This window comes from Sclerotinia sclerotiorum, genomic scaffold, assembly GCF_000146945.2.
Source record: "Sclerotinia sclerotiorum 1980 UF-70 scaffold_18 genomic scaffold, whole genome shotgun sequence".
Taxonomy (NCBI): Eukaryota; Fungi; Ascomycota; class Leotiomycetes; order Helotiales; family Sclerotiniaceae; genus Sclerotinia; species Sclerotinia sclerotiorum.
The window spans coordinates 403,881-426,650 of NW_001820818.1; the positions used below are offsets into that span (position 1 = coordinate 403,881).

At 42.0% G+C, this 22,770-nt stretch overlaps 13 protein-coding genes across 13 annotated transcripts; 4 read left to right on the plus strand and 9 right to left on the minus strand.

Annotated features, from left to right (window-relative positions):
• Window positions 1–727: 727 nt before the first annotated feature.
• SS1G_11485 (hypothetical protein) lies at window positions 728–1,324 on the plus strand (the record flags this gene model as incomplete). Its single annotated transcript, XM_001587443.1, has 2 exons — window positions 728–760; window positions 863–1,324. 2 exons carry the CDS (start codon window positions 728–730, stop codon window positions 1,322–1,324), a joined length of 495 nt encoding a protein of 164 aa, XP_001587493.1.
• A 1,487-nt stretch (window positions 1,325–2,811) lies between these two features.
• Window positions 2,812–2,949, minus strand: SS1G_11486 (predicted protein; the record flags this gene model as incomplete). Its single annotated transcript, XM_001587444.1, has 1 exon — window positions 2,812–2,949. The coding sequence occupies one exon, from the start codon at window positions 2,947–2,949 to the stop codon at window positions 2,812–2,814; it is 138 nt and encodes a 45-aa protein (XP_001587494.1).
• Window positions 2,950–5,165: 2,216 nt separating this feature from the next.
• Window positions 5,166–6,137, minus strand: SS1G_11487 (predicted protein; the record flags this gene model as incomplete). Its single annotated transcript, XM_001587445.1, has 2 exons — window positions 5,166–5,826; window positions 5,911–6,137. 2 exons carry the CDS (start codon window positions 6,135–6,137, stop codon window positions 5,166–5,168), a joined length of 888 nt encoding a protein of 295 aa, XP_001587495.1.
• A 709-nt stretch (window positions 6,138–6,846) lies between these two features.
• SS1G_11488 (predicted protein) lies at window positions 6,847–7,080 on the minus strand (the record flags this gene model as incomplete). Its single annotated transcript, XM_001587446.1, has 1 exon — window positions 6,847–7,080. The coding sequence occupies one exon, from the start codon at window positions 7,078–7,080 to the stop codon at window positions 6,847–6,849; it is 234 nt and encodes a 77-aa protein (XP_001587496.1).
• A 420-nt stretch (window positions 7,081–7,500) lies between these two features.
• Window positions 7,501–7,975, plus strand: SS1G_11489 (predicted protein; the record flags this gene model as incomplete). Its single annotated transcript, XM_001587447.1, has 2 exons — window positions 7,501–7,546; window positions 7,893–7,975. 2 exons carry the CDS (start codon window positions 7,501–7,503, stop codon window positions 7,973–7,975), a joined length of 129 nt encoding a protein of 42 aa, XP_001587497.1.
• A 484-nt stretch (window positions 7,976–8,459) lies between these two features.
• On the minus strand, window positions 8,460–8,609 carry SS1G_11490 (predicted protein; the record flags this gene model as incomplete). The annotated part of the gene is made up of 1 exon (XM_001587448.1): window positions 8,460–8,609. The coding sequence occupies one exon, from the start codon at window positions 8,607–8,609 to the stop codon at window positions 8,460–8,462; it is 150 nt and encodes a 49-aa protein (XP_001587498.1).
• Window positions 8,610–11,510: 2,901 nt separating this feature from the next.
• On the plus strand, window positions 11,511–13,800 carry SS1G_11491 (hypothetical protein; the record flags this gene model as incomplete). The annotated part of the gene is made up of 2 exons (XM_001587449.1): window positions 11,511–11,596; window positions 11,760–13,800. 2 exons carry the CDS (start codon window positions 11,511–11,513, stop codon window positions 13,798–13,800), a joined length of 2,127 nt encoding a protein of 708 aa, XP_001587499.1.
• A 787-nt stretch (window positions 13,801–14,587) lies between these two features.
• SS1G_11492 (hypothetical protein) lies at window positions 14,588–16,486 on the minus strand (the record flags this gene model as incomplete). The annotated part of the gene is made up of 1 exon (XM_001587450.1): window positions 14,588–16,486. One exon carries the CDS (start codon window positions 16,484–16,486, stop codon window positions 14,588–14,590), a length of 1,899 nt encoding a protein of 632 aa, XP_001587500.1.
• A 1,048-nt stretch (window positions 16,487–17,534) lies between these two features.
• SS1G_11493 (predicted protein) lies at window positions 17,535–18,056 on the minus strand (the record flags this gene model as incomplete). The annotated part of the gene is made up of 3 exons (XM_001587451.1): window positions 17,535–17,651; window positions 17,834–17,912; window positions 18,001–18,056. 3 exons carry the CDS (start codon window positions 18,054–18,056, stop codon window positions 17,535–17,537), a joined length of 252 nt encoding a protein of 83 aa, XP_001587501.1.
• Window positions 18,057–19,728: 1,672 nt separating this feature from the next.
• SS1G_11494 (predicted protein) lies at window positions 19,729–19,818 on the minus strand (the record flags this gene model as incomplete). The annotated part of the gene is made up of 1 exon (XM_001587452.1): window positions 19,729–19,818. One exon carries the CDS (start codon window positions 19,816–19,818, stop codon window positions 19,729–19,731), a length of 90 nt encoding a protein of 29 aa, XP_001587502.1.
• Window positions 19,819–20,076: 258 nt separating this feature from the next.
• Window positions 20,077–20,235, minus strand: SS1G_11495 (predicted protein; the record flags this gene model as incomplete). The annotated part of the gene is made up of 1 exon (XM_001587453.1): window positions 20,077–20,235. One exon carries the CDS (start codon window positions 20,233–20,235, stop codon window positions 20,077–20,079), a length of 159 nt encoding a protein of 52 aa, XP_001587503.1.
• Window positions 20,236–20,582: 347 nt separating this feature from the next.
• SS1G_11496 (predicted protein) lies at window positions 20,583–21,039 on the minus strand (the record flags this gene model as incomplete). The annotated part of the gene is made up of 2 exons (XM_001587454.1): window positions 20,583–20,653; window positions 20,979–21,039. The coding sequence occupies 2 exons, from the start codon at window positions 21,037–21,039 to the stop codon at window positions 20,583–20,585; spliced, it is 132 nt and encodes a 43-aa protein (XP_001587504.1).
• A 313-nt stretch (window positions 21,040–21,352) lies between these two features.
• Window positions 21,353–22,687, plus strand: SS1G_11497 (predicted protein; the record flags this gene model as incomplete). The annotated part of the gene is made up of 1 exon (XM_001587455.1): window positions 21,353–22,687. The coding sequence occupies one exon, from the start codon at window positions 21,353–21,355 to the stop codon at window positions 22,685–22,687; it is 1,335 nt and encodes a 444-aa protein (XP_001587505.1).
• Between the last annotated feature and the right edge of the window lie 83 nt (window positions 22,688–22,770).

Genomic DNA, 22,770 nt, shown 5'->3' on the forward strand with positions numbered 1-22,770 from the left:
ATTTATATTGCTGATTCACAACCACATACATAATCGTCTAGGTAGAGCTTTGAACTTGCATGTGTGAGAGCCGTGTCAATAATATATGGACGTTATCATATGAATGCAAAATAATGTGAAGAAAGATCTGGCAACTTTTGCAAATGAGATCTTTGATTCCATTTCAACAAATATGACAAACGGAAACCTCCACTTACTAACCTAGTAACCCCACAGGATTCATAGATCGGGAGTAAACTCGGGATGTTTTGTGATATCATGACGAAACTAGAATTACAAACCATTAACTAATTAGAATTTAGATGACGGAATTACCGATTTCAAGTGCAATGGAAAAGTGATGTCAAACACTTAACCTTACACAACCCTTTTCTGCATGTTTAGATACCCGACATCTAGCTGTAATAGCACAAACCTTATCCCCGCAAAGACCTTTGCCACTACTAAAAGCCGATTGTTACATGCAATACTCCAATGCCTAAAATACCAATTCTCAAGTCTAGTTCTACATGTTGAACGGCATTCGGAGTTGTCCCGGAAATGTTGATGACGATTTATCCGAAGCCAAGCTTCCGACAGCTCCCCCGCAATTGACAAATCCCACTTCATGGCAAAGGAAAGCTTGAGATGTGAATTATTAACACCATTCCGACCTCGAATTAATTAATCGATTCAATTTTCCAATCGAATAAGAAAAGTAAAGTATTTTTCATCACAATCCGCAAATATGTCTGATAAATCCAATATCGCTACGCTCGATGTAAGTTATCTTCCCTTGAAAAATACCCCGCTTCTAGACGACAATAATCATAATATCGCCCAAGTCCCCAAACGTTCTTCACAACTAACACATATAAAACAGAGCACCCTCATCGACCGTCTCCCATCCTCATCTAAAACCCTCTTCGAAGCCAAAGCCACCAAATCCCTAACCTTCGAATCCATCGCCCAAGAACTCGGCCGCTCGGAAGTAGCAGTCGCAGCACTCTTCTACGGACAAGCCCAAGCCTCCGCCGCGGATATTGAAAAACTCTCACAAATCCTCGAGGTTCCTCAATCCAAACTCGAAGCTGAATTGGGAGGATTTCCGGATCGTGGTCGTGCGGGTCCTATGCCCCCTGTTGAGCCGCTTATCTATCGTTTGTATGAGATTGTCCAGAATTATGGTTATGCTTATAAGGCGGTTTTGAATGAGAAGTTTGGTGATGGTATTATGAGTGCTATTTCTTTCAGTACGAAGGTGGAGAAGGAGGTTGATGAGCAGGGGAATAATTGGGCGGTTATTACTTTGAGGGGAAAGTGGTTGCCATTTTCTAGGTTTTAGGCTGGTGTTTGGGAGGTAAGAGTGATGGATAGATGATGTTTGAAGAATTATAGGTCAAAGGGGTAAAAAATATCGGTGTGATGATTTATGATCAGTTACGATCGGCATCGAGAAATTAATGTATCAATGAATGTTTTGCGTATCGAACCATTCAATGGCCGTGGATCTCAACCTCATCATTAGTGTGATTAAAATGCTTCAGTATTATAGCTTCACTGACTTCTCTCTGTTGCTGCTTCATCAGTTTTCGACATGGCAGTCCCCAGGAAAGTTCCTCCCATAGTGTAATCATGCGGTCTGGCTATCAACACATCTACTCCCGGATAGTTCTGCTATTACTACATTATTGAACTACATATCTAGTTCAGACGATGATTGGAAATATCTTGAATGCCTCCAAGCTTTTAAGAAAACATACTACTATCTCATCTGCTTTTTGCAAAATGGTGATATACAACTTCATGAAACCCGCACGAGCAAAATTTTCTCAGGGTGAAGTAGTAGAATTTCACAAAGAATTCATACAGGATTAGAGAAAGAAACTGCAGTAGAGATTAAGACGAACAAGTATTATTGGCTGTGATTCCAAGTGCGGTATTGTACGTAGCATTTATACATATCTACTTTTCACTAATAGCCAGATTCATAATGCCTCCGTTTACAAGTCATACTCAAAGTCATATCACGGTTATTATATTACAAACATTCACCTTACACATCACACTCACATCACACTCACATCACATCACAATAAAGTGCAAAAAAAAGTCATAATATAGAGAAAGCAAAATAAGAGTTTGATTCCCTCAAGTATATAAAAAGGCGCATCACCATCCTAACAGACAGCAACGCCCAAATCAGCAAAAACTCGAGCCAACAGAAATATCCAAAATTTCCTCTTCCAAGTAAACGGTAAAAGTAACCCAAAAAGAAGCCATCAAGCTTGTGCGGAAATTCCTCGCCCACATATCCATCGCAATCACGTACTGCAAAATCGTTGTGATGATCACTCATACCGAGTACTGCGATAATCGTATTGCGATAATGTATGTATAGTAGAAAGTAATAATGGTAAGGTAGTGAATATGTACCTGACGAAGTAAAAAGTTGGGGCCAGTATAAAGTAATTGGCCGTAATGAATGTGGTGCGTATGAACAAACAGTGTATAGTCTGTTCACACTGCGGTGTAAAAAATCTTTTCTATTTTTCTTTGGTTCTATTTTTGGGGAAAACCCTTCTATGTTGAGTGTTCGTGTGCGTGGCGGTTTTTGGGGAGCTGCTGGTGAATGTAGTTGTAGATTGTGCTGATAGATGTATATGTAATAATTATCGAGGATATCTCCCATCTCTTTTTTTTTTCTTTCGAGTAAAACTTGTAGATTATTCGCAAGAGTAGCTAGCGTCCATCACGATCGAAAAGAAAAACGGAAGACGTATATCCCCCTCTGATCTATCTCTCCCTCAACAATGTCTCAAAGCGAGACATTTATGCCTTCTGAACGGAGCAACCACGGCCAGGACCACGTTGGATGTTACAGCCGCGACCTGGTCCTGCGGTCTTCTGAACGTTGCATCCACGTCCTGGTCCCTTTTGAACACTGCATCCGCGTCCTGGTCCTTGCATTTTGATTGATTTATTGGGTTTGGGGGTGGGTTTTGGTTTTTTTGGGGGGGTTGAAATATTGTGGTTTAGTGAATGTAAATTTGGTGAGGAGAAAAAATGGAAGGGGAGGAGGGATGGGAGAGGGGTTTTTATAGGGGGTTTTGGAGGGGATGGGGAGTTGTCCAGCTGGGACAAAGAAGGTTGGGTCTTGCGGATCAGGATGGTAGATGGAGTGTGGTAGGTTAATCTCTATGTCAATGGAAAGGAGAGTGAATGGAATCTTCATGTTAGGTTCTCGAAGACTTTTCGAAGAGAAATGTCATCTGAATTTGCACTTTCAAATTACTCAACAAGGAAATTCGGAGGATCCGTTCTGGAGCGGAGATTGCTTCTCTCCTCGCTTGAAAGGGATTCACACATTAAAATGAAGCTATTCATCCTTAACATTGTGCACAGAATCCTTAATATTGTTCTCTAGCGCCAAGAAGCCAACAAGGGAAAAACCTCCCATTAACCAATCTCCGCTTCAGGAGACATTTGTCACATTTCCTCCCTTCAGAAATCCATATATCTCCATTATCGCACATGGGAAAACTGATAAGAAAATTTCTTGCTCTTGTTCTCCTCGTCAAAAGAACTTTTGAAGTCCATTTACGAAAATTCGTGAAGCTATTCAATCTTCCAAGTTTTCGCCAAAAGTATCAAAGGAACATGAATGAGGGCGAAAGGATTTTTTAAGCGAAAACCCCTTAGTATTGTCTTCTTAATATTGTTCTTCCTTTTAGTGAGAACAATCAGTGTCACTGTTCGAGAAGAAGAAGAAGAAGAAATGTGTTAGAAGAATCAATTGAAGGATTTGAGGAAATTCCTTGAGGGTTCGAGTTAATATTCATATCGTGGCGCCAGAGATGATGAATAAAGTCTACAGAGCGGTAATCTCCATATTGGAAACTTGAAGAAATAGTCCAGTGATTCTAGGTGCTGTAACCTCACTTCTTTAATCCTTTGTCTGATTACATATGAGTGAGAGGATAATGTCAGTTATATCTTGCAGCCGAAAAGCTCAAAGTAAAACTAAGTAAAACAGATTTCTGAGCCGCAAAGTATTCTAGCTCTTCTTCTAGTCTTCTCAAGAAGAAAGCGGGGCGTCCGATATTCCTTAGCTTAGCTTACATCTTGATACACTTCACCCATCCTAGAAAGGAAGCGGGGAACGGATCCAGAACCATCACCTCGTGCTAGGTATGTATCAGAAGTATTCTCTTAGTGAGAATGAGAACAAGAATTATCGCCGACATTCCGATTCTTACATGGTAAGATTGCAAAAAGTTTTTGTCTCGTCCATGGACGTATCAAGGAAACTAAGTATTCCAAGGATTTTCCCGGTGCTAAGCTAACTTCACTCGTATCGCCCTTGACAAGAAATTAAGAGGGTAAGGTAAAGAGGAATATCTAGCGGGAACTTAGAAGATTTGTCAATCGATATCCTCTGGTGAAGGAAGCTATTCCATGTGGTTTGAACAGTGACTGTAGTATCTGCACAATGAAGAGGTTTTTGAAAGAGAAAGTGTATGGAGGTCCTTCAGATTGATGGAAATTCGCTGGAGTGATCAGATATCGGATATCGAAAATTTAGGTACTACCTTGAAGCGAAGAATATATAGGCTATCCGCAGTTAGAACCGAAAGGCTTCATCATATTTTCATAGCAGCGATTGGTGATGTTGACTATTCAAGAACACCCCTCACAGGAGAAGAGCGCTGCTAGAATAGACAAGATTCCTTGCTTGACACGTGCTAGTGTGAAATACCGGGTATCCATAGCCACGTATGAGAAATTGAAGTCTGGTGATTATATTGATAGCTATCCTTCGATACCACTAAGTAACTTTAGATCTAACATAAGATATATTCATAGATCTATATACCATTCTACCTTCACCTTTGTATTCGTATCATTATAGAATATGAGAATAACCATCTTAATTACAGATGGAAATCCTGATGAAATAATCCACTGCACGCCTGGGGCCTTGCCTTACGACCTTTCCATTTTCTAATGCATTTCCCTCCCTGCCATGTTCTTAACCCAAAACTCCATCCTTGCATGTACAAGTTATTGAATCCCGTATATTTCCCTCCAAGTCCATGCCGTCCTGGTACTTTATCCAGTATTTGTTATTTTTCCAATCCATTCCCATCAAATTCAGATTTCAATCATAAATGCCCCTTGAAATGTTATTCATCTCCCAAAAGTCCCCAACTTTCTACTGTCTTTCCTTCCATAACTAGATCATTAACGCCTTCAATCCTTCCGCCTACCCCTTCTAAATCTAACACCTCTACCCTCTTCATCCAGGTTTCGGGCCATATCAGATAAACTCCATGAACATCCCTCATGTGGCTTTGCCACTCTTCATCAAATAGCGTTTCGCGATTGTAACACGGAACTTGCTCGCTACTAGCTTGAGACATGGATTTGCAGTAATCGAGAATGGCGAAGCCCTCGGAAGGGGTTATGACTGTCCATTCAAATTTTGTGCGTAAGGCATGAGAGCGCAAGGAGGAGAAAGGATCTGTAAGGGCGTGAGTTGAGCCTTGGGTTAAGGAACGGTAGTTTGAGAGGGCGGATGTGCTGCTTGGGCTGGGAGCGGCGGAGTAGGATGGGGAGCGATGCGAGGCGTATGTGTCGTAGCTGGAAGATGATGTTGCTAGAGGTCTTTGAGCTATACTTGTGTATGTAGATGGTGATGGTGTGAGAGACGCGGAAGAGTACGTTGAATAAGTAGGTGTATGTGATGAATATGTGAGCTGAGGATGTTCATCCTCCAGAGGCGTTATATGGCCATGTGATGAACATCCTGATGTATCATATGAATATTTGTGAGTTGGAACTTCTCTATGCGATTTGTTAGCAACTGTAGCAGCATTTCCATGTTGACGAATTTTTGCAGTAAAAAATCCGCCAAGATAGTAATCTTACAATCTTCCTCTCCCGCTAGCAGCCTCCGCTATTGTCAAATTAAGTCCTTCATTTTTGATATGAATCGCAACATGTTTCCTCAACTTCGCAGCTGTATCTGTCTCCTTCATACAGAATCCACACACACTTTCACATTTCGCTATCCTCAACACACCTGAAGTATTCCAAGGTGGATGCGTATGACCTCTACTACAGGTGGTTGGCGGGAGGGAGCTCTCCCTGTCCATTCTTCTCGGTAATGAACTCTCTCGCTCTGTTCTTCTCGACTGATGACTAACTGAACGTTTTATTTCGTGCCCTTGACTATAACTGTGGCGAAAGATTCGAGCGTGGATGGTGGTCACCATTAGGGCGTTCTGGTTGGAAGGCGTGATATAAGATAACTTCGAATAGTAAGATTAACACGAGCTTCTATTTCCCAAAGCAGCGGTACGCCGTTTCATGTGATGCGATGATCTGACGATGAAGAAAAAGCAAAAAGGATATCCGGAAAATGAATAGTAATAAATGACAAAAACTTCCGATCCAAATATTATGTTTCGTTCCGAATTATTGCAAGCGATGAAGTTGATGATTAATTTTCTTAATGTGATAGAACTCCCAACACTCGTTTCATATAAAGAGATGCCAATATAGATATTAATGAAGCGGCAACAGGAAAAGCACTCATTCTTATAAAAAAAAAGCAAACCTTCCAAGGAAATAGTAATAATAATAATAGAAGAATGGAATAGGTTTAACAAGATCGATCTTCAAGAAAGTATGATCAGTGGGGATGTGTACATTTTTATTACTACTTAATTTTTTCCCATTGAAAATATTTTAATCAAGACTTTAAAATGTTATTCATGGGGACGGTACGTACAAGTACGGAGTATGGTAATGTCAAGGTGTGGTTTGGTTTGTGCACGTTGCGGCGATATGTGTTAGGTAGTCTCAAAAAAGATGATAACCCTTTTGGGAAATAATCGCGAAGTTTGAATTGGGGTGCGAACCGGTTTCAAAAGTTGCGATTGGTTGAAATGGGGCCCAAAAAGTAAGACTAATTGGCATTCTTGGAGCAAATGTGGAAGCTTGGATGGAAGGGTGATTAGACCGAGCCGTACACGTGGGAAAGAATGGTTCAAACCCACTTGCGAGTGGCCCTGTGAGTGGGATCGAGGGCGGCATGATGGGCAAAGACAAAGACAAGGCAGAGTGAGATGCGAATCGAGGATGCAAAAGAGTGGAGTGAGTGTTTTGCTGAGTCGGGACCTACTCCCGTATAGCTAATACCATACTCCGTACGTACTTGATTACTTTTTGCTGGTGGACCCCATCCATCCAGTCGTCCGTCCATATAACCTTATTAGTTGAAGACTTTGCGAGAGAAAAAGAAAATTCATATGAGTAATAGATTACCTATCAATGGTGAGTTGTATTAATAAAAGCCTACCGATATTAATAGAGGGCGGAAAAGATACACAGAGAGGATCTAGTTACATTGTGTAGTTATGGTTCATCAGATGAAAATGAAAAATTGAACATCGTAATATTCCAAGGTTATCATCAAGCATCAAATTATTAGCATTACTAGATAATCTTCAAACCATGTCGAGTGTACAAGCCAAAAACGAATGTGCAGAATATGTACTCTGTAGTTTAATTGGCTCGATAAAGGCTACGCTCCTCCATGAGCCTCCGGAAAATCCATTTTCCCACCCGCTGCAACGTGATGGCAAGCGTATACCCCCTACTTCACGGTACAAGCCTACCTACGTGGTACCAGGTACTCACTCTACCTATTCTATTATATGACATCTGTCCATTACCGGTAGTACTCCCGCTCCCTTTTTTACGATATCTGTACGTTAGCGCTCCATAAAATTAGTGATCCGCTGGGCTTGATAACGGTCTAGCGAAAATCAACGGAATCTAACCAGGGATCAGATTCTTCTTTCCGGGGTCTAGAGAAAGAATGCGAGATTAACAATGATTTTTAGTGAATTGGACAATGAATGAATGGAACGAGGGAGACCAGGCGAACCTTGGTAATATCAACGAATTAGCAAAGCGGGAAAAATGAGGATGATATGCTCGAGGACAAATGGGTCGATTTTCGTGCACGATAAGGTTTACAGGCATACATCGCTACTAGTAAGGGTACTTGGAGCTATCTCCTCGTAAGTGCAGCCAGCCAGCCAGCCCTTTAACATGGTGACCATGTGAGATGATGGATGATCGCCGGCAGGAAGATGAGATGAGAACGGACGGGCGGGCAGATTCAAGGTTCACTCAAAGGAGAGAAAGTCACGAAACTAATGTTGATGCCATTTCAATAGTTTCTTGGGATCAATCGAGTTAAAGCGAATTCGAATCGAGATTCATGGCTCATTCGCCAAAGACTAACGACGACTATTTACCAAGTAACCTTAGGGTAATACAAAGCATCAACACTTGAAACATCGAGGAGAACACCGAACATACACAAAAGATTAAAACCAATCTATTCGCTGATTCGACCCTTTCCGAGGTCAAACCCGGGGTTTCCAGAACTAGAAGGTTAAACCCTAGGCACCGAGCTTTAGGCGTACCACCATTATCTTAACCATGGCGCTGGATCCTTTACCTGTGAAGCCAGTGTGAATCTCCTCAAGGATATACCTAGAAAGCCAAAAGTCACCGAGGACGAAAAAGTTCTGAAGCGTTTCTTTCGGCATTTAGATCGATATGGGATGACTTGCGAGAAACATTGAATCTTGTCCACATCAATATTGAATCTAAGTCATTATCACTTACTTGGTCAGCCTCGGGCCCGAACAAAAGATGTGAACCCATGTTTCGTGTAACCGTCGCCGACAAATCGCATCTTCAAATCAAGGGTTTTGGAAATGTTCCTAACTGATATATGCACGGCACGGGTCAATTTACCTAGGAATCTAATGCGTGTCATAGCTAGTAATCAAAACAGCTGACTCGTACCAAGTCGTACGGGGCAAGCTTTTGGCAGTGTTGTAGAACAATTGCTAAAGCTAATAATAATAATAATAATGATAAAGCTCAAGCCCTGAAGCTTATCACTCCACAGTATTCCTATCACTGTCGAAGAGCTATTTTGGAAGGTGGAACCCTATTGACTGACTCTCACCAGAAGACTTTGGATTTTCCGGAGAAGTATTTCATAATCTAATCCTTCAATCCGCACCAAGACAGATTATCTAAGATACCTATATTTGTAAGATCTTATGTTCTCCGCCTTCCGCTCAACTACCGTTCAAACCATCTTGAATATTACGACAAGCAATATGAATATGTACGGCAATTTTATCTTGACGGAGATTTCCAATACCATACCCCATAATTGGGGATTATGCTCTTGGTGGGAGTAGATGCGATTCGATGATTTTGCAGTGGCTACGGCCCTTCCCAGCAAAGAAAACCTCAACACCAATAACTACCAATTATTTCCTAAATTCTATCTCATAAAGTATCGGATCGGCGCCACGACATTCATTCTGAACTTTATAATGTGATGATCACCGTTTGATATGATGGCTCATATCGTGGCTGTTAGCGGCATAGCCAGATATAAGACTAACGCTGCCGCCATTTGCTTTTTTCGACTTTCGATGAAGCTTTTCGCAGGTATACCCGAATTGGCGTCGATCTAGAATATTTGGATCTTCATTTGATGTTGCATTTAATGAGAAGTGCTGGATTCAAATACCTCGGTGCTTGCTTTTTGACCGGTAGAAAGAGCAATCCTAAGGTTTGGGATGGGCTATACTATTAGAGCTGGCTTGGTATTCAAGGATTTTTGTACGTACAATGTAGAATATCTTCGCAATCACGTACAATGATGGGAAAGTATAAACCCGGGAACTTTTCTTACAACTTTTCTTTTTGTTTATAGGGGTGGAAAAGAGAAAACTTTCCAGCCTTTAGGCCTTCTCTAGGTTCTTCAAACGTTGCATCGTGAAGCGTAACATTGGACAAATCTTCCCAATACTTCTCAAAATATCTTCTTTCCATCTCAAACTTGATTCTTCACGATTCTTAGGTACATCACATCTAGGCATTAAATCTATCTTTGAGATACATCTCATCGAATACCATGTCGTGATTCGTCCCCTTGACATGCATTTCGGAATGCTAGCAGTCAGCCCTAATTGTCCAGACCATCAGCGTCAGCACATTCCTCAGCCCTGTGAAATATTAGCACCTATCATACTTACTCTTTCTTCACTCACAGTTTACGGCATTACCTCTCCCGTTTTTTCTAGTTCAATTTCAGATAGATTAGATTACAAAGAGGTCAAGCAAGATGATTTGATGCTTACTGTGGTTAATGGTGTCGGGAGTGGAAGTGCACCAATTAGCCAACCTATGAAGTGAAGACATCTAGTAGACATCTTTCAAGGCCCAAAAGAAAGACAATTTTGTAGGTGGATATTTCCCAGAAACCAAGTTTCTTTTTCCTTGGAACACATAATGAGTCCCAAGACAAATTGCCGTATAAGAATGATTTTGATTCGATACATTGAGCAACAGAGAGAAGGCATTCATTCCATCTACCGTATAATGCCCCAACCAGAACCCTCATTGGCTGCGACACAGATCAACGGATTTATAATTAAGTGGTGCCTGTAAGTAAGAGGATCTTCACAAGGTTCAGGCTTCGAGTTATAAGGTTAGGGGCATAATTTGACAGGAAGATACTCCGTACGGACAGATCTAGGCGTTGTCCTCATTTGCTTTGGAAATTGTACGATGTTGAGGATGGAGAGGGAGGAGTGGGGAGAATGGAGAATGGAGAATGGAGAGAATAGAGAATATGTGTGCACCGTACGTAGTATCCTGCATCTGAGTATTATACTCCATGAGCATAATCCAGTGTTGTGATTGGTTCTGACGGAATGCTTTCCGGTTTGAGAAGTTCATCGGCATAGATTGACCTACCTACCTACTTGAGTACTATGCGCCGCATCTCTTTCTTTCATTTCTTCCTTGCTATCGCTGAGCTTCATTTGATCAATTCTCAAACTCTACTGAATGAACATCTGTTACATTTCGACCATCTTCTCAATTTGTCGCACAAAGAGCGGAATTGTTATCATCGAGTCAGTCTGGAGAGAGGCTGAAATTCTCGGATGATTCCCCCCCTCATCTCACAGTCAGTCCAGTCTCCAGCTTAATCCGGTTTCTTCTCATACTCCGTACATACAACTGCAACTTACTATCTACCTACCTACTCAAACTCTATGACCAACTCAACGAAAATTGTACAACCTCGTGTCCTTGTGTTGTACATTCTGCCTATTCATTCATTCATTTAGTCAACCATGGGCGATGTCTTTACCAATCTGAACTTAATCTTTGACATGCGCTGAGAGAAACATTATTTAAACTTGTGCAATTCTTTCCATCTATCCTTATCCACCCATCTTTCAATTCAATCCAATTTTGGGGGAATACTCAGTCACACAATAAATATCCAAAGGACCCTGGACAAATTACGTGCTGTTGCATTGCGGCGCTGCTAGGGAGTCGCAAGGGCATAAGTATTCTTGGGAAAATATCTTTCCCAAAGAAATGTAGACAACCCCCCAAACAAAACAGTCATGGCAGATGCGACACAGACGCGAAATAGAGAGAGGAAGCGTCGCATAAGTCGACCCAAAGTCAAGACTGGATGTAAAAATTGCAAGTAAGTTTCTCATTTCTATATTTACTTTTATTTAAGCATTCTGGGGATCCCGTTTCCTCGTATTTAGAGTTGAATTTCCCCGCGTTATGGGTACCCACAGTGGGCGGCGGTAACAAACAAATCGATCTTTGACTAATTCACCCATCTTTCTTCCCCCAAATAGATTACGAAGAGTTAAATGCGATGAAACGAGACCTCAATGTACGAAATGTGTTAGATCGGGAAGACAATGCGATGGCTATCCGGCGTATAATCCGAGAAATAGACATGGCAGTAATACTCTTCGAATTGCTCCACGACCGAGTAATGCCGGCGCTGGCGTGGAGTCAAAATCAATATCATCCAACAACTCCATAATATCTACGACATCTCCTGGCTCGTCGGCACTTGTTTCTAAGAGGGTACCGTATATCATTGATAAATCAAAATCCATCGGTCCATTGACACCTACCACACCGTCAAGCGCCAATTCCGTCGAAGTTCGTTTTGACTTATTTCCACCACCTACTGACGGTCTGGCATTCGGTCCAAAAGAAGGTCAATATTTCGAGGTCTTCTGCACCCATACCGCCAGCGAATTATCCGGTTTCTTCGATTCCGCATTCTGGAGGAGAAGTGTCCTCCAAGAATCGCATTCTGAAGCATCCATACGCCATGCTGTTATAGCCCTCGGGGCTCTTTACAAAACATTAGAAAAGGTCGCTGAATCACCTCCGAGTTCCCCATCTTCCTCTAATCAAAATACTTCGAATGGTGATTCCGCAACTGCTCATTGGAGTTTTGCTTGGGACCACTATGGAAAAGCCGTCACGCGCATGCGGCAGAGTATTGAGAACAATGAAGTTAGATCGCAAAGAACGATTTTGATATCGAGTGTTTTATTTACATGTTTTCAATCGTTTGTAGGGGACCATAAAGCAGCTATCACACAAGTACAAGCGGGTTTGGGAGTGATGGAAAATCAGCGCAAGGAAAGGAGAAAACCTTATCTTCAGCGCGAAGATGATATTGTGGAAGAAGAGCTGGGGCAAATGTTTACACGCATGGCTATTCAGGCCAAATCATACGACATGGCGTTTCATTTTCCAGCTCCGCATATTATCCGTCTTTCCACCAATCCAAGTATCGCCAATCCGGTAGCATCGCATTCCGGACCGCCGTCTCCTTCAACGACCACTTCATTGACGAATCTTGATTGGAGATACCACGTAGCTCACGATCCAAGTCTAGCAAATCCACCCAGCCCATCAGATAGTTCGACCGGCACCACCGCATCCATCGAAGCACCCATCCCCGAAATATTTTCCAGTGTTAACGAGGCGAGATTAGTGCTCGATGCTTTGTGCGAGAGAATCATGCGATATAATGAGGAGTTGGTGGGATTTTACACAGTCTCCAACAATATCCTTCCTGCGTCCATAAAATCCAACGGTTACGGTTTCGGGCGCTCTCTCGAACAATGGCAAGAAACTTTCGCTCCGCTACTCGCCAAGCGTCGCGCGCCTGGTACATCGAATACCGAAAGAGCAGGCATGATCGTGCTTCAAATGACATGCTTAATGACTCGAATCCTTACCTTCACAGCCTTTTCCCCAAAGGAAATTGACTTTGATCACTTCATTCCTATGTTCACTGAGATCAATGACTTAGCCAAGGAACTAATCGTAGATGAGGAATTAGCATTGGCGCAAGCGAGATGTGGAAAAGCTTGTAGACATGTAAATTCGAATGCGGAGAAAGGTATAAGGACTCCATTTGGTGTTAAGGTTATGAGTCCTAGTCCTGGTCCTGATGGTCGACCCTCTTCATCGGAAGAAACTTATTCACACATTAAACCTTCCTTTGCACTTGATCTTGGCATCATCCCACCGCTTTATGTCGTTGCCACAAAATGCCGCGACAGGAAATTAAGAAGAGAAGCTATAAGTCTCCTAACGTCAAGTCATAGGAGAGAAGGTATGTGGGATTCGAGATTATGTGCTGGTGTTGGCAATTGGATTATGGATGTGGAGGAAGAGGGATTGGATAGATATGTTAGGGGGACAGTATCAGAAAATCAGAAGGTGCCGGATGAGAAGAGAGTTATGGTTATGGAGGTTGAGTTTAATCTTGAGAGGAAATGGGCAAAGTTGAGGTGTGGAACAAGGGGGGCTAAGAAAGGAGATTATGATCCGAGGCGAAGGGAGGAGCTGTATAGTTGGTAATGTGATCGAGGAAATGAGGGTTGGATTGGGAAGAAGAGGTGGAGAGGACACGGGGGAAGTCAAGGAGTTGCGATTGTATGATAGTGTACATACATGCTTTCCAAGGCGTCCGGTATGGATTTGATGGGATTGGATCAGATATTCGAATCGATGAACAAAAACAAAACTACATGATCAGGATAAAAAGTTTCTGATTAACAAAATTATCTGAATGGGTAGGTGGTACTTGGAGGATTCATTGATTATTATTGATTGATGGATAGATGAATGAATAACAGGAATGGCATGAAACGGCATGTGATAAGACAGGGGAAAGGAAGGGAGCGATTGGTTTTGCATTAGCATCTGGATGGATGGGTTGGGTGGAAGGAGCCTATGGTCAAAAATTGATGGGATAGGATGGGATGGTATCGGTAGCCTGGATTGGGTTTGGTTTGGCTGGTATATGCTGGGATGGTTGGATGGGATTGGATTAGGGCGGGTTGGGTTGGATTGGTGGGATGGGATGGTACGGGTTGGTTTGGCATGTGGTGGGATGGATGGGATTGGGATTGGGATAATACACTACACTAGGTACACTATAGTAACATAGTATAGCATGGAGGATGGAGTAGGGAGTATTGTGGGTTAATCAATGCAATGCAATTCAGTTCAATTCAATTCAGTCCGATTCCTTATATCCATAAAATCTAAATGAGCTCTCTAGTCCAATTAAAACCAAGCTGAGCTGAGCTCACTCTCACTCTCACTCACACCATCAAAACCACCAAACCCCCCACAAAAAAATTCATTCCGTATCCTCAAAATCCACATCCTGGGAACCTTCCTCCAGTACACCATCCTCAGGATTTTCCCGCAAGGAAAAATTTCCACGATCCCTAACCCTTCTTTCACGGGATTTATCCATTGGACTACCCAATCCTATACTACCACTCGACAACCTCAAATTCGACGATCTATTCTTCAATATTTCGGGATTCTCAAGCATTTCACTCTCGCCCCTGATAGGTGGATCGGGAACTGCTGGTTTTCCTATTTTCCTCGGACTTCTCGAGATAATTTTCTCTCTGATGTTGCGGTGTTCGAAATCTTTTCGTGCTTGCATGAGTAATTTGACGGAATGTTTGTGATTTCCGGGTCGCTGGGCCGCTTCTTGCAGGGCGGTTTTTCCGGCGTTGTTTTCTAGGGCGAAGAGTTCGGGGGTTGTGCTGGCATGTTTGAGGACTTGTTCTACTGTTTTTGGGGAACCGTAGCGCGCGGCGTGGTGGAGGATGGAATTTCCTTCGCGCGTGAGGAGCGAGAAATCGTGCGTTTTGTGCAGGAGGTACGTGATTAGTCGGTCTCGGCATACGGAGCTTTCGGTGGGTTTGCGGATTGCGGCGTGCAGTGGTGTTTCACCCGAGGGTTTGGAGAGGAGATGAAAATCTGCGTTTGCGTCGCCGATGATTTCGATGATTTCGCAGCCCGAGATGCTGTTGCGGTGAGTTTCGATTAGCGAGTGGAGGGTCGGGAGTTGGAATTTTAAACTGCAGGGTTTTTTGAGGCTTTGGAGGCTGACTATGTGGAGGACCGCTGTGGAATCCTTCTCCTTGATGCTTCTTGTAAGGGCTTTTTTGAATTCCGTAGCGGCTTTCCCCGGGTGGGCATATCTAGATAGTATATCTTGGAATAGTGGGAAGCATCGATAGATGATAACTAGATCCAAAGCATTACGGTTAAACTCATCTTGAATTTCAAGATCTGCTCCACCGGATATCAAGGTTTTAGCAAGAGACCACGATTTATGCCGTATTGCGAGATGCAAAGGAGCCACGTGTTGAACGTTAAGAAATGAGATGAATTCGGGACGACTTCTCATTTGTGAAACTAAGAAATTTCCAATATCTTCATGACCGAAACGGGCAGCCCAGTGAAGCAGGGTATCATTACTCGTTGGTAATACCTGAAAAACATCGACTCCATGCTCCAAGAAATGTTTAATAACTGGTTGCGCTTCCCTTACTCTCGTAGCTAGGAATATCGGTGGTACTCCTGTGTGATCGCTATTGGAATTAATATCTCCACCTCTTGCTCTCACGGCATCAATAACTTTTATCCAAGCTCCCATCTTATGTCTCACCAATGCGTACACCAACACTGATTGATTTGATTGGTTCACAGCCAAAATATCCGCACCTGCTTCAATCAAAATATCAATCATTTTGGTTTGTCCCGCTGCTGCAGCAGAATGCAAAACGGTATTCTCGCCCCAGTCACGTGAATTAACATCGAGACCTTTATCCATGAACATCTTCAAAAGCTTCTCATGACCCGCTGCAGCCAAGAGATGTAACCAATTAGCACCATTCCTTTCTCTTCCCCCAAAGCGAGTTCTGGCCCATTCCAGCGATCGATTGCGAAAATATTGCATTACATATTCGGAATCCCAAAACGGGACGCAAGACCATAGACGTCGTTGAGAAACATAACTGCGACCTCGACTGTAGACCCATATTGATCTGGCTCTTGGTTCCGGTTCATTATCTACAGCTGGACGATAGTGACGACGAAAGGCCTTGTGGTAGAGGAGAGGACTTAGGATTGTCGCATGTCGTCTAGAGGTCTGGACTAGTGCGTTAAGTGGAGCTCTTCGAAGGGTGTCCCCAATACATAGAATTAATTCTGGTGGAAGTTGATTGATATCCATGGTTGGATCTGGGATCTTGGGGTGAATTCAAGGAGGTTTCGAGGAGATATTGATGGAATGGTATTGACATAAGGTTAGCTGCATCAAGACTTGATTTGATTGAATACGGTAGATCAAGCCTTGATGAGGTGGTAGGTTATCGCTGACTTGAAAGGTCAAGTGTGTCGTGATTCGGTCGTTAAGTAAGCTATGAAGTAGGGAAGATTTCAATATATGAGAATTAATAATAAAGTTGCCATTAAACGATAGTATACCGGTATATCAGGTTGAGAGGTTGAAGTGAAGTCGGTGTAAAGGAACAAATATAATGAGGCTGGATTTCAATACTAGTGACTGCCGTACTGAAGAACTGGAGAAGGCTTGTCCCATGATTCACTATCTGTATCTTGTCTTGTATCTTGTATCTCTAGGTATTTGTATCGATATATGACGTGATAATTTTTATTCTTTTCCAGAGTATGAATGGCTTTTTTTTTACCGTTCAATATATCTCAACAATTCTCATTGATACCTTTTGTACAAGTAGATAGATAGATACCTAATAGTGAATGTGCTTTTTGTATGTTTTAGCACAGAGGATATGATGATTTTTGTAGGTGAAGAACAACTCAGAAGTTTACCGAGAATGATTAGAGTATATGTACTGGGACCCGCTATACCAGACCAAAAGTAATAAATTTGTATGATCAGCTTTGATCTCCAGTCTCAAGATTTCATAAAACATTCTTCTTATAGCTTTTATACTGGAAGCCTAAAGATTTGGTTTCTTTGGGGGGAATTTTTAATATTTATTTGTTTTTTTAATTTAGTTTTATTAATTTTATTAAATGATAATATTTGACATTATTTAATATTATTGTTTTCTTTTAATTTATATCTGTGTAGATTTTATATTTTTTATATAAACAAGGGTTGAATTATAAATAATTATAAAAGTGTTTTATAATATATTTTTTAGAATGACCGGGCTAGACTTACGTTTTGCTCCGTATTAAATCAATTGATCATGACAACAGAGCAGATATAAATTGTTGCGTCACAGAATATATTACACTGCATATGCAGCATTTAAAGAAATATGAGGCTCCTTAAATTCCATTTGACCATATATTTTTGTAAGGTTATTGTAATTGTCATGATTGTCATACGCCACACACTCTACAGGCTAGAATTGGTAGAATTGGTAGGGATGAAAATGATGGATGGCCGCATGGTACGGTGGTCCAATAAATTACAGGCATTTGATATAAGGCAGCAATAGCCGCGATGCATCGAATAAGAATTTATAGAATCTTTAGGCGAAACTTAGACAACGACAACAAGGACAACGACAAGATGAACACTAACCACATGTCCTGCTATTGTGGTCAACTTGTTTACCGAGGACCTGCATCTTTTACACGTTTCGCCACTGGTTACCGTTGATCTACGTTTCAGACATAGTTTCTCTGAATTTGGGTTACAGTTGAGGATGGAGATCGGGCATCCCGGTATCCTTACTTTGGACTACTTACTGGGATACTTTATCATGACCAACCCCATTGTCTATAAGAAACCATGCTCTTCTCATAGCTGCATAGGTAGGTAGGGTTTCAGAATACTAATCCAATTTGTAGCACGCAGCCCTACCTGTTCTCAAGCCAGCACCACCTTCGTAAGGATTGAAACGCCCGAGACATCGAACATTCCCAATCATATATCATCTAGAGCAGCGTCTTCCAATTATTTATTCTTCGCGATGGTCTTATACTAGAATAAGAGGAACGTTAGGCTTTGGCTCTGGAAGACAGGTCGTGGCAGACAGTATCGATTACATTGTTACCTATGAATAGGCATGGAAATCTCGAGAATGGGCCGGTAGAAAGGATTGGCATATACATGTGAATCCCTGAAGACGAACATCGACAATTTCTTTCCATCCGCCTGCTTATCCATCAAGAACGATTGCCATGTGGATTACCGATACCTCAATGCAAGATATTTTCGAAACTGCATACCCAAGCTGCGGATTCAAATCACCATTGGCGCCGATTTCTGTGTTACAGAAGAAAACGGATATAAGCTTGCAGAAAGGTCGCTGGTGGCATTTGTTCTTTTCGGGTTGTAGTAACCGTGTGCTTTGATTAGAAAATCGGTTGGGGCTTCATTCCACTGGCGGTGGCTCCGTGAGCCTATTCAATGTTGGCTTTGGATCCCCGAATACTTGTCGTTGCAAATCTATAAGTCCGGTCAAAATTATATCACATCAGCAACTAGGTTATTGAGTAAAGTTTCTCGATGAATCTAACTAGTTGAAATCACTTGTATCTCGACATGAAGATATGAAAGATGGCGCACCCGTGGATATCATCCTCAGAAAGGTTCATATCCACTATATCAATTGCTCTTAGCACTTTAACTCTAATCAATCAAGCTCAATAGTCTGTGTTTATTTTACTTTTAAGGTCGCTTTATACGTTCTTATGGAGCTTCTTGACGATTTCAAAAAAGTATTAGATTCATTTAAGCAAGGTCAGCGGCGGTCTCTACTCGAACATCGTAATGTCATAATCCACATGAGTTGCTTTACACTTTGTTATGCTCTCCAATTTGTGGTTGTTCTCTTGCATCAAGTCCTTGCTCAATTATTTGATATAAAACATCTGCAACACTTATTTCAACCTTCATCATGTATTTAAGTGCTCTTATCCCTATAGCTGGAGAGTCCCCAACGTTAAATGAGCGTTCCATCGGGGATTATTGATGGGGATCGGAGGCACAGATGCGAGATAATGGCTATGGCAGAAATGATCTTGAGCGATGTGTAGAGATATTCGATAGCGAAAGAAAGCAAGCAGTTTGAAGGACTAACCTTTTGTTAAATGAGGATATTTTTTTTCACCGGAGACCCTGTATTGGAGCCTGGATAATCGAGATATGGATACTGCGAGTACATAGGACAGATTTCAAGTGGTCCATTTTCAATCAAGTAATCTGACACGCTCAAGCAATATCAATGAATATCTTCATTATAGTCTGAGATATATCCACACTACATCTTGTATCACAATAGCTTTATTTCCATGTACCTATTTGCCATGACAGACATCAGGATTTGGAAAACGTTTGAATACCTTCATATTGATGAATAGGCAGTCTCGATGTCGAGACCATTTTCGTGCCGCACAAAATGTCAAGACTTTGGATATATCTTTGTCGCACTTCTCTTGAATATTTATTTGGACAATTCAATGGGATTGACCTCAGCCAGTTGCCAATTGTTGGCCAACAGATCCTCCCTTTAAAACCTTGTCGGGTTTTCTAAGCAAGTTGTACTCGGCAACTTTAATCATAGATTTCTTAATTCTTCATACCCCATAACAGCGATTGATAACCGCTACTAGCATCAATATTGCTATGAAATCCGCACACTCTCTCTTTCATTTCGTGTTTGTTCCTTGCGATGATATTTGGGGTTGTGAACGCATCTTTTTCAAAGCTACCTTCCTAAACTCTGATAATACACGCACAACGACTTGTTCCGAGTCTGTTGGTATATATTTCAAAAGTATGAAAAAGGCCTGCAATGAGGATGGTGATGCCGCGTAAGACTATGTGGGAGGATATACTTCTGAAGCTCTTGTGCCGTTCAAAAATTTTGCGCAAGTATTTCTGTATGCATTCACAAAAGATTGTGCAAAGTCGCTAGGTTCACTTGTTACTATAAATTTAAGTTTAAGTTTCTGGCTGACCTTGTATGGCTGGTACATGTTGAGACAATAGTTCTTCCTCTTCACCGGCCCTTAGAATCTCTTGCGCCAATGAATGTGCAGTTCAGGAATATCAAACTGCTCAGAATTGTCCTGGATCAACGTTTGAATTCAATCATCATTGGGTTGGTTTTATTAAATTGGTTGGAGGGTGAATTCGCCGATGGGTGGAAAAGATTATAACGGTGTGGAGAGGCGGTTGATTGAGCAATTTTGAATGCAACAATAGCGACCAAATTCACAACTGCGATATTCTCAGTTACTCAAGTGGAATTAACATCACCACTACTGCTTTGGGAGATGGCAATGCACTGGCAATGCACTGGCGATTTTTCCTCAGCAATGGCTTAAGCGGAATCATCAACAGCAACTGCAACAAGCGTAACTGTAATACCTGGGGCGTTAAAGGTTAGACCTTCTGTTGGATTAGTGTTTTCCATTTTCTTGTTGGCGATTATTCAATACACGGTCTCAAGTTTGAGACCACGAATTGGGTCAGTAGACCTAGGATTGATATTCATCTTTCAATTAGGCAACATGTTTCTAAATTCGTATGTGGCTTGTTAATTAGACCTATGTCGACCTATAGGTTCACAACATATTGCGCTTTTCGCATCTGTTGAGTTCCAACTTCGACGACCCTTTCTAAATTTTACATACGCGCCTAGATCTATGGCCTTTTAGTATGGAACTTTAGGAGGTTAGTGTACTACAGGTTCATTTACATTGGGCGAATTCTTCACGTATCTTGACATTGACCTCGAAACATGTATTAAACCCTTCTAAACCACCTACGATTAACATGTTATTGAATTCGATCGACCAGTTCCATGAAAATATACAGGTAAGTGCCCATTCAGTTTCGGTCGCGGCCTTAATCATGGCAACATGCAGCCTATCGATCGTCAAACGTGGACTTCAATACATACTATATCGACTGATCAATATTTACGGGTTACAAACATCTCAGTAGGTATAAATAGAGCTCTCTCATTTTAATGAAACGATCAATACATAAAATCCAATACATCAAACACTTTCGAGAAGTTCCAGTACAGTCTTACCATCACAAAAAGGTACGCATTACAAAAAGCACCTACAGCCATCTATAACAAAAATGTCCCGTAAAACCTATAAATATTCCCAATCCAGGGGATACCAAGAAAGTGAATCTGGTGAGTACGACGCAGATCATGAGAAAATCACCACATACAAGCAAGACAGCAAGACCAAGAAATGGGTACTTGACATAAATGGTAAATTCAACAACGCAGGAAAGCCAGTCGAAACATACAAGTACTGCAAAGCCGATAGAGAATATCGTCGAGATGTTCGTGGTATCTACGATAAAAATGGAAAGGAAATATCAAATCTCACAGCAGCAGTAAATAGCGAGCGCAGTGCTACACCTAGAACTTCAGCGGGTCCAAGTAACTCGGGCTCAAGTTCACGATCTCGTACAGAGACTAGACCTTCATCTGGAGCGAACACCTCGAGCTCAAGTTCACGACCTCGTACAGAGCCCCGAAATGTTCCGACAGCAGATAATTCAGGGGGACGACGTCTTACTACAGAGGAGATAGAGAGACAAAATTTGGAAGACGCCCGAGCTACAGAGCATTACAACAACCCCGAAGCACCACCATCTTACCATGGTCGAGAAAGCTACGTTAACATCGATCGCAACAACCCCCTCTACGCAGCACAGGGCATTCGAGGAAATCAACCGGTTCCCAGGTACACAGCAAATGCGCCCTCGGTACCTAAACCCACTAATCAGACGTATGCTCTCGGACGCGGAAATGCGCCCTCCGCGGAAACATTCGGCGGGAGACGCAATCTCAAAGTTCCGTTGGAATATTCATCCGGCGATGCGAAAAATAGACGCGGGAATAATATGACTAGTAGTGGTGAATTATCAAGGGGCTATAGTTCCAATTCTCAAAATATGTTTAATATGTCTGGTTTATCCGAGGGCTTGTCTTTTTCTTCTGAGGATGGGGCGGATAAGAAATATCGTAAGAGTGGTGCTGGGTCTGGGTCTTCTAGGAGTCAAGCGGTGGATAAGAATAAGGATAAGGAGGCCGGGAAGAAGAGTAATAAAGAGGGGAAGAAACCTGCCACTTCGTCGGCGACGACGGTCGATAAGAAATATGGTAGTAGACAAATTCCTACTTCGGGTTCAAGCTCGTTTGCTGATGAGGAGAATTCTTCTGAGGATTCTCCGCCGCAACGTAGTAGGACGGGGATATCGGGTCGTGAGAGTGGGAGTGCAAGATCAGATCGTCGTCATGCTGATAGTACGAGTGTGAGAAAGAGGGATACGAGTACACAGCGTAAGGAGCGGAAGAGAAAGGATGCGGATCATGCTGCTGCGGCTGCTAAAAGGGATCATCGGGTGCATAAACTGCAGTCTAGTAGTGATGATGAGTTGTATCGTATGCCTAGTTAGTTGGTTAGTTGGTTAGTTGGTTAGTTAGTTAGTTAATTAGTTAGTTGACATTTGGTTTGATGTACAGGATACTATGCGTTAGG